This window comes from Corvus brachyrhynchos, unplaced genomic scaffold, assembly GCF_000691975.1.
Source record: "Corvus brachyrhynchos isolate BGI_N302 unplaced genomic scaffold, ASM69197v1 scaffold5, whole genome shotgun sequence".
Lineage (NCBI taxonomy): Eukaryota > Metazoa > Chordata > Aves > Passeriformes > Corvidae > Corvus > Corvus brachyrhynchos.
The window spans coordinates 5,326,085-5,335,198 of NW_008238321.1; the positions used below are offsets into that span (position 1 = coordinate 5,326,085).

At 51.7% G+C, this 9,114-nt stretch overlaps 2 protein-coding genes across 3 annotated transcripts in view; both read left to right on the top strand.

The window, feature by feature from the left end:
- The first annotated feature begins 833 nt into the window (after positions 1 to 833).
- On the top strand, positions 834 to 6,187 carry LOC108446691 (polycystin-1-like). Of its 2 annotated transcripts, none has more exons than XM_017734008.1 (5): positions 834 to 955; positions 1,470 to 1,541; positions 2,867 to 3,036; positions 5,046 to 5,714; positions 5,980 to 6,187. In XM_017734008.1, exons 1-5 carry the CDS (start codon positions 849 to 851, stop codon positions 6,162 to 6,164), a joined length of 1,203 nt encoding a protein of 400 aa, XP_017589497.1. In that variant the 5' UTR covers positions 834 to 848; the 3' UTR covers positions 6,165 to 6,187. The 2 variants fall into 2 exon arrangements, with proteins under 2 accessions (XP_017589497.1, XP_017589496.1); XM_017734007.1 differs by having other exon boundaries at positions 5,977 to 6,186.
- Positions 6,188 to 7,846: 1,659 nt separating this feature from the next.
- The window catches only part of PKD1 (polycystin 1, transient receptor potential channel interacting), a 39,550-nt gene continuing 38,282 nt past the window's right edge, over positions 7,847 to 9,114 (top strand). Inside the window, exon 1 of the mRNA XM_017734267.1 lies at positions 7,847 to 7,865. Coding sequence (XP_017589756.1) covers positions 7,847 to 7,865 — 19 coding nt within the window. The remainder of the gene's footprint in view (positions 7,866 to 9,114) is intronic.

Genomic DNA, 9,114 nt, shown 5'->3' on the forward strand with positions numbered 1-9,114 from the left:
CTGTCCTCTCCTGGGAGCTCTGCCAGAAATCCATGAAGGATAAGAACCATCATATGGGCTTGGAATAAGTGTTTTGATGCTGCTAAAAGAACGTTTAGGCCAAAGGAGATTTGTCTGAAAACGAATAGCGAAGTTAATTGGGAACAAGTGGAGGCTGATGAGCGAAACTTTCACTTCTTCTCTGAGTGACATTTAAATTTGGGAAGGAGGATGGTGGGTGAGGAGAGAGCTGGGCTGGACAGGGACAGTTTAGTTTGGATGAGCTGAAGGCTGTTGGTGTTACTGGGAGCAACTGGAGATTTTTTTAAGCAGTATTCCTTTTAGAATGACAATCTGTCCTGATTTCAAATGGAAAATATTCTTTGTTGCTGCTTCTTCCATTTTAAGCTTTTCCAAAGAGAGACAAAAAGATGTTTAAAATGTAGAGTTGACACATCAATTGTGTAATTACTGATCAGGGCTTTGGCACGAGAAACTCACTTGGAAGTTAATCGTAAATTTTTCTCTGAGTTAATTACTACTTGAGTCTAAATTACTTCTTAAGGACTTCTTTGAACATAGATTAGACTTGAATGTCTTTTAAACGATGCATCACACTTAGTACCATGTGTGGTGTGGTGTAATTGCTCCAGGTGTGCTGCAGAGTGGAGGCACATCCTGAGACTCCTGGTCTCTATTTCCAGGTTATATGAGCAGCAAGTCCTTTATGGTTTTGGGAAGGGTGTTTTCTTTGGCTGGGAAAAATGCTCTGCCTTCAACACACCAAATTTCCAGTTGGGTTTCTGGCTGGAGTTTGGAGTGAGGCTCTTCTGAGGTCTGGTAATGGAAGTGTGACAAAACAAGGTTGAATGAAGGCTGAAAATGTTTTTTTTTCTTTCCTTAGGGATCTTTCCAATAACAGGATCAGTGGTTTAGATGTTGAGCTATTCAGAAGCCTGACTTCGCTGGCAAAGCTGTAAGTACATGCTGTGCCCTCCAGTCCCCCCAGTGCCCCCAGCACGTCTGAGCTGGGCCCTGGCTCATGTTGCACTGCTTTGCCTCGTTCTTGCTTTACCTCATCTCCCGAGCCCCACGTGGTCCTGTCTGTGGGCTCCTTCCTCGAGGCCTTTAGCTGCTCAGTCTGGTGATTTGGGAATTATTGGTATTTGGAATTGGGCAGGATTTGACCCTCTGTACTGCTGGATGGAGAGGAGCTCAAGGTCAGAGAATGAGAATTATCCAAAAATGTGTATTGGTACTGGAAGGGACCTTAAAGCCCATTCAGTGCCACCGCCTGCCATGGGTACGGACACCTTCCACCATCCCAGGCTGCTCAGAGCCCTGTCCAGCCTGGCCTTGGACATTCCCAGGGATGGAGCAGCCACAGCTTCTCTGGGCAGCTTGTGCCAGGGCCTCAGCACCCTCACAGGGAAAAGCCGCAGTGACAAGGAAGTCGCTTCTAACATGATGAACTTTTCTCTCTTTTACAGAGATATAAGCCACAACCAGATTTCTACATTAGAAGATGGAATATTTGATAATTTATTTAATTTAAGTGAAATGTAAGTTCATCCTCTTTGTTTCCCAGTTCTTTATGTAGACCTTTCCTTGAAACATTCCTTCCTTTCGTGGTGGGGTGGGAGGCTGTGGTGACTTGGAGAGATCTTGGGCATCCAAGCAGCTGCCTTTTGGGGTGTCTCCAGTTTCTTTCTCAAGCTGTGTCCTGCTCCTGGGTCCTGTTGGTGTCCTTCAGTCCTGACCTCTTCCTTATCTGTGCCTCTGTCTCCTGGATATCTCCAATCTCTGCCGCTGCCTTCTTGTCTTCCTTGCTTCTCTCCCACGCCAGCTCTGCTGAGGTTCTTATCTCTGACCATGCTCTGGGTCATGCAGTCCTGTTTGCATGGTCACACCTTGAGACTGGAGGATCCAGTGATTCCTGAAGCCTGGTAGGTCCTGACTGAGGTATTCAAGTCACTTGTCCCTAAGTGATCCAAGTGTTTAGGTTTTGTTTTTTAATTGAAGTCTTTTGATGTTATGGGGAAGCCACACATTTCTGGAAGAGATCCATGAAGTCACATCACAAATGGCAGTTCTGCCTCTGGACGAGCCAAAGGATTAACCCCATGCAAGCCCTCTTGGCAAGCGAGAGAAAAACTCAGTCCTACATTCTCCCTGAGGACGGGACACAAAGAGCATTCTCAGCTTTGCAGTTTGGCTCACAAGTGACTCTGGATAGAGACACAAAGGCCCTGTGGGCTGTGTCCCAGGGAGCCTGTCCCTGCTTGGCCTGGTGGCAAAGTGGTGCTTTCAGCCCCAAAGTCAGGGCTCAGCCCTGCGAACACCCAGCCCTGCTGGCATCAGCTCCACACACAGCTCCAGCTCTGTCCTGCTCACAGCTGAGTGCCAAAGGCTGTAATTTGGATCAAGCTTAGCTGCAATTAAAGTTTCCATCTTTTCGTTGAACTGCCACATGGAAAGATTATCATTGACTTTGCATTTCTTTTTTTGACAGATCAATTTTATTCTCTTAGCTGTTTTTTAATGGAGCTGTAAATAGTCCCCTGAGCAGGAAAGGCTGCCCTCATATCCAGGGGCTCTTGCATGACAGGTTATTTTAGATATATGATTGTGTCTGTCATTTGCTTCTAATTGCAACAATTATTTGTAGAGTTAAAAAAGTACTTGGAGTACTTGCCTAATTCTAGCCTCTAGAAAAATCACGTTAATTATTGCTTGATTCCCTATTCGTTAACTCCCCTCCCAGTTATTCCAAAGCCTTTCAGTGGAGTGGCACAGATGGGAACAGGGAGGGCTCGGCACACTGCTGTAATTAAGGCTTAGCACATGTCACATTAATCCCTAACTTGTTCTGATCTCCCTCTGACAGAAACTTAAGTTGGAATCCATTTGTATGTGACTGCAAACTGTCCTGGTTGCCCCGCTGGGTGGAAGACAGAAAAGTGAGAGTCCTTGAGGCGTTGGACACGAGATGTGCCCACCCCCCCGAGGTGGCAAACCTGTCCCTCTTCGATGTCGTGTTCCTCAATGCCACCTGTGGTAAGGAAAGGCTGTGGGGTGGAGGTGACTGCATGGGAGTGATGGGCCCAGGGGCAGCTGGGATCACATCAGCCTCTTCAGACCTCGAGTCACCAGTTCTAATCTAATTAAGCAGGTGTTGGTCACACAGTCTGTATGCTGGTGCCTTAAGGATCAAGTCAGTCACACCAGGGCTGAGATTAGCCCTCATCACAGACCAGGCACCACAGGACACTGGCTCCATGACCTGCAGCCTCAGGCTTTCATTCTCCCAGGGTTTGAAAAGGCTGACTTCAAGCACTGAAACCTGATGGGAGGTGATGGCACCTGAGGACATGCTGAGTTGGGTCTTTGCAGGTGACAGGGCTCCACATTGGGAGCGTTGAATGAACACTGCCCTGCTCTACAGCTACCTGCTGCAGGGGCATTTTTCTGACTGCTTGGCCAGGAGAAATGTCAGGCAGTGATTCACTGGAAAAAGGAGAGCCCTAAGAAGGCTAATCCTGCCCAGATGTTTGGTTATCCCGGAATAAGAGAGAGAGAGGGAGAGTAAGGGCTCCCTATGGCAGGCAGCAGGCATCTCCTTTAATTTGGGAGCTGTGTGACAGGAGGATGCAGGGATGAGGGACCCAGAGCTGTGTGACAGGAGTGTGCAGGGATTAGGCTGAGGGACCCAGAGCTGGTGGGGGGGCCAGCTGAGCTGCCTGGTGAGGCACAGTGATCCCCAGGACCAAAATCTGGGTGGTGGTTGTTCCTCTTCCCCCAGCAAAGCTACCCCAGCTTGCAGCATCTTGCAGGAATTGTCAAAGGGAAAAACACTTGGCACTGTTACTGCTCTTGATAATCAGTTGTTGCCTCTTGAACTACTTAAAGCCAGTGTGGAAACAATAATGTGAGGCTGCCTTCTGGGTAATTCAGTGTAATGCGAGTAGGCTGGGACAGCCTGCCAGCTCCTGACAGTTCTTAGTGACCGGCAGGGGATGAAGAATGACCAGGCTGGTGGTAGAAAACAGAGCAGTTCCCATGCCGTGCTCCTCTCCAGGGACTGTTCTTAGGAGAAGTGGCTCAGTGTTTGCCGGAAGGCCGTGGAGGAAGCTGGACAGTTGGATGGGTTTGATCTGGGAAGATCGCACGAGACTGGAGCTGTTGAGATGTTTGGGGGGGATGTTGTAGCAACCAGCAGCAACAGCGGAGCAAACGTGGCCAGGCCGCGTGGGCAGAGGCCGAGGGAGAGGCCCTGCCTGGGTGTTTGTGGCAGGGAAACGTCCCACCCCGTGCAAGCCAGAGAGGGGGGATGACACTCAGGGGAATGAGCTGTTCTCTGGGCCTGGGGCTGTCGTGGCTCTGTGTCCATGCACGTGTGTGTCCCTGTTCCCTGTCGGCAGCACGTGCTGTTCCCGTGGGCATCCCTGCACCCCCTCGGGTGCAGCTGGGCCTGGCATTGCCCTCCTCTCCGGCACCATGTTTTCCTGCAGGGAGGGAAGCTCTTGGCTCTCCCCATGGAGAAAGGTGCCTCAGGGAGTAGGCCTGGTGGAGAGTCCATCGGTATCTCCCCTGTGTCCCCAGTGTGCCACTGCCCAAGCGTGTTTGGTTTTGGATTTGTTGCTGGAGGTCCCAGGCAGCACATGATGAAACATTCTGCACCAGACCAAGCCAGGGTACCACCAAAGGACACCCTTTTGTCATGGTCTCACTGTGGGCTCCTCTGAGTGTCAGACTCGGCAGCTCCATGTCCCATGGGAATGTCGGTCTCTCCAAAGCCCTGTTTTATTTACTGAGTGCTGCTGCTCCATAAATCTGTGTGACTGGCTTGTTATTTCTGTCATCACTAATTAGCATAAAGAGTTTGGACACTGTTGCTGGGGGATTAAAGACTTCCCAGGCAAGTCTCAAAAAGGAAATGCTCAGAGTAGGAGCTGCGCAGGGGAATTCCATTCCTAGGAGTGTGGGGTGGTTCTCTTGGAGGGTCTCACCAGTCCATGGCATCCCAGTGTCTGTTTTGCAAGAGGATCTTCTGTTCTGTCCTGTAGGAGCTCAGTACATCACGTGTCTGACAGGCAACCACACTGAAGAAGCTGAGCTTGTCATCCTCTTCACGTCTGTCCACTCTGGGAACCTCACCGAGGAGACCTGCAGTGCCCTCTGTTACTCTCAAGACCAGGAGTATGGAGGTTTTGGCTCCCAGGGGCAGTGTTTGTGTGGAACTGCCCATGAGACAAACTCTTCCTCCGGCTGTTTGCCATTTTGCACTGAGCATTTCTCTGGGCAGGGCTGTGGTGGCCCCTCACTTGTCCCCTCGCCCTTCCAGGCACAGCTGTCTGTGTCTTTCACAGGACTCCAGCCCCAGTACAGCCTGCACCAGCCCGTGCTCTTCAATGTCAGTATTCCCATTGCTGTCAGCACTTTACTGTGGGAATTTGGGGACCAGACAGAGGTTCTCAACACCACTGGACACACAGCTGTGCACACCTATGCCTTACCCGGGCAGTACAATGTCACTGCCACCATCCTTGTGGGCTCCAGGATCCTATATGAGCAGGCAGAAATTGAGGTGGTGGCTTCACCCCAACAGCTGGAACTGCAATGTCCTTCCTTGGTCATGACAAACGAGAGCCTGGACATCCGGATCCGCAATAGGGGCGGCACCGGGCTCGCGGTGCTGTACGGGATCACTGCGGAGACTGGAGAGCTGGGCAGGGGTGAGCAGGGCTGGCTGGGGGTGCTGGGATGGCTGGCACTGGGTCCTGGGCCTCCCCTTGGCCTCACCTCCCAGTGAGGGGTGAGGGATGAGGGATGACTCCTCTGGGCACTCCTTGCTCCCTGGCTGAGCAGTGTTTTGCGCTTTAACAGCAATGGGGTTTGTTGGCTTCGGGACTGGGACATTCCTGGAGCCTCTCTGCCCAGATTGGGTTGGGATGTGTGGCCCATAGAGAGGACATCATTCCTGTGTTCTTTCTGCAGCAGTTCACCCCATGTGCCCTGCTGAGGGCTTGGTTTTCCCGGGAAATAACCACTGCTACCAGCTAGTGGTGGAGAAGGCAGAGTGGCTGGAGGCACAGCGGCACTGCCAGGAGCTTGGAAATGGGGACCTGGCTTTTGTCAGCAGCCCTGACATCCAGAGCTTCCTGGTTGCTCATGTCATCAGGTAAGTGAGGAGGGGAAGGATTGGGATCACCTAGGGACAGATTTTGGGTTCCTGAGGGCATGTCTGCAGAGTGCTGTGTGCAGGCTGAGTATGGGGAGATGGTGGGAGTGAGGCTGCTGAACAAAGAGGAGGAACAAGCAGAGCTTGAGCCCTTGCTGGACTTGGCTTCTTTCCTTAAAGGCTGTGGAGGGAAGAAGAGGAATGGGGCAGGATGGCTGGAAATCACAGTTGGGAACTGAGAGATTGGTGGGCTTCTTGTACCCTGTGTTTGTGTTTGTGGATGCCTCTGAAATGTCGTGAAAAGGGATCTTGTGTCCTTAGACATGGCTGCAGCCCAAAGCCCAGACCTTTCCCCTTCCTGTCTCTCATCCTGGGAAACATCAGTGCTCCTCTCCAGCAGCATCTGCTCCACCTCAGGACTGGGCTTTATAAACAGAGAGTGCTGCAAGTGTCAGCCTTTGATTAAATCTGCCCCTCTGAGTGCCCTTTCTCCAGCAAGTCATTCTGGGGGAGGGAGGACAACCAGGAGAGCTCTCAGGGCCTGACGGCCCTGTCAGCACTCCCAGCTGCAGCTGTGGGAGATGGGCTCTTCACAAACACGTCCCAGAAAGCACATGGAAGGGAACAGCTGCGTGTGACATCAGCTTTGAATGCTCCCGCTCAAGGGCTGACAGCCCCTTCTTGTATCCATGCCCTGTTCCCTTCACACAGGGCTGGATGCTGAGATTGCAAACATGTGGTCCCTGCTCTGGGGAAGGGAGGCCGTCCCTCTCCACGGGTTAGGAGCTGGTCACTGGGTGCTGGGATGTGGCAGGAATTGCGTGTGGAGCTGCTGGGCTGCGGCACACAGAAATCACGAGACCTTGGAGGGAACAGGGCTGTTCCCCAGCTGCTGCCCCACAGCGCTCTCCTTCCCACCCCCCTCTAGTCCATATATTTATTTTATTAATCCATGCAGATGAACATGAAGGAGGCAGCTCCAGAATGCGATTTCCCTGGTGATGAAAAGGCCAATGGGCCGAGCTGCAGGATTTTGGAACGTGCAGCTTCCATAGTTTCTTATGGGAAGATGACAGAAGCAGGAAGCTGTTTCCCATTAGGGCACTGAGCAGCTCTCCTCTCCTTTGCTCCTGACATGGGATGGCCTCCCCAGGAGCAGCATGTGCTGAGCTGGTCCCTCCCTGCCTGCAGAAGCAGAGGATGGGACCATCCAGGGGACCCCACTTTTTTTTGCCCCTCTGCCCTTGCAAGCCTCCCCAGGCCTGTTCTGCTCCTCCTGCCCCAGCAAGGCAGCTCAGTCCTTCCTCAGAGGTAGAGGAGAGCTCACATCTTGCTTCAAAAGAGAGTGTTCAGAGTCCTCCTGTTCCCCCTGCAATGGAATGCGCTGGGCAGTGGGGCAGGGTGGGAGCCAGGCAGCAGCTTGTCTTTTAGCTATTCCTTCCTTTCTTACATTTTTTTTTTTCTGATGACTTGCAGTTAGATCATAGCTGGAATTAGAAAAGGAAAATCTCCACTGAGTTTTCCTGATGGCAGCAGGCAGGCAGTTTCCTACCCTGCTCTCCCTTATTCCCTGCCAGTGGTTCAGGAGCAGAACACAGCCCTTATTTATTTTTTAATCTCATTTGCAGTGAAAACTACTGATTCACGGAACAAGTTATTTTTGTCATCATTTTTCAGCATGACCTCATGAATCATTTCATCTGGCGTGAGCCTGGGGGTGGAGAGGCACCACTTATCACCAGTTATCTCCCCAGTCCGCTTTGCAGAGCCGTGGTACCACCCTGGGAGCACGCTGGGGCAGGCAAGGGTGTGGCAGGATTGATTTCCACCTGCAGGAGGGAGCGTAGAGAAGGAGCTGAGAGCTTGGAAGGGTGCAGGATGTTAATACAGAGAAGTTAATAGAAGTTAATATGGAACAAACGCCTCCCATTCTGCTGGGTGCGATTAGAAAGAGTTCTCCAGAACTGTGAGACTTCTCAGCACTTTCCACCAGGATCTCTGCAGGGATTCAGCCAGTTTCCAAATGGGGCAGGGACATTCTATCTCCTAAAAGGAGCCTGGCAGTTTCTTGTGTGTGGGGGGTTCAGCTGCCTGCAGTGCTTCAGCCTCTGCTTGTCCCCTCTGGCTGCTGCCTTTCCATGGTGGCCGAGGAGCTGATCAGCTCCAGGAGCTGCATCCAGGAGAGCAGGAGCTCCCAGACCTGGCACTGTTGAGCTTTGATCCTGCACTGGTGCCGGTCCCACCTGCAGTGGAGCACTGACTGGCGGTAAATCCCACAGGTCTGCACAGAAAAAGCACATGTTTTCTAAGGGATTCAGCTTTACCAGACAGTTCTGTGTGACCAGATCATTTTTCTTGGGTCATGACTCAAAACAGGCTTGGCAGAATCTGGGAGGGTTATTTCAGCTGCAGTGTGGGCAGCTCATGGTAACAGAGTACTCTGCTCAGAGTGGGGTAAGGCTCAAGTCAACCTGCTGGTCACAGAATCATGGAATGGTTTGGCCTGGGAGGGATCTTAAAGCTCATCCAGTTCCACCCCTTTCCATGGGTAGGGACACCTTCCACTCACTCTTCCAGGTTGCTCCAAGCCCCATCTAACCTGGCCTTGGACACTCTCAGGGATGGGGTGGCCACAGCTTCTCTGGGCACCCTGTTCCAGGGCCTCCCCACCCTCACCAGGATCTTGGGACAGAGGTGGGAAGGCTGGTGCAGAGCGGTGCTGTGCTGTGGAGGGACTGTTCCTGAGATTCTGGTGGTAGAGTGGATACTGAAACTCCTTAATAATTAAAAGGCTTCATGAAATGCAGCCCATGACACCCCGATGGAGCTGTTGTTATTATTTTTAGAGAGAACCATAGATGGCAGCTGTCCCAGCTCTTTCTAATACTCGTGATTTCCTGAAATCCCCCCTCCCCCCTCTTTTTTTTTTTTTTTTTTTTTTCTGAGTACGCCGC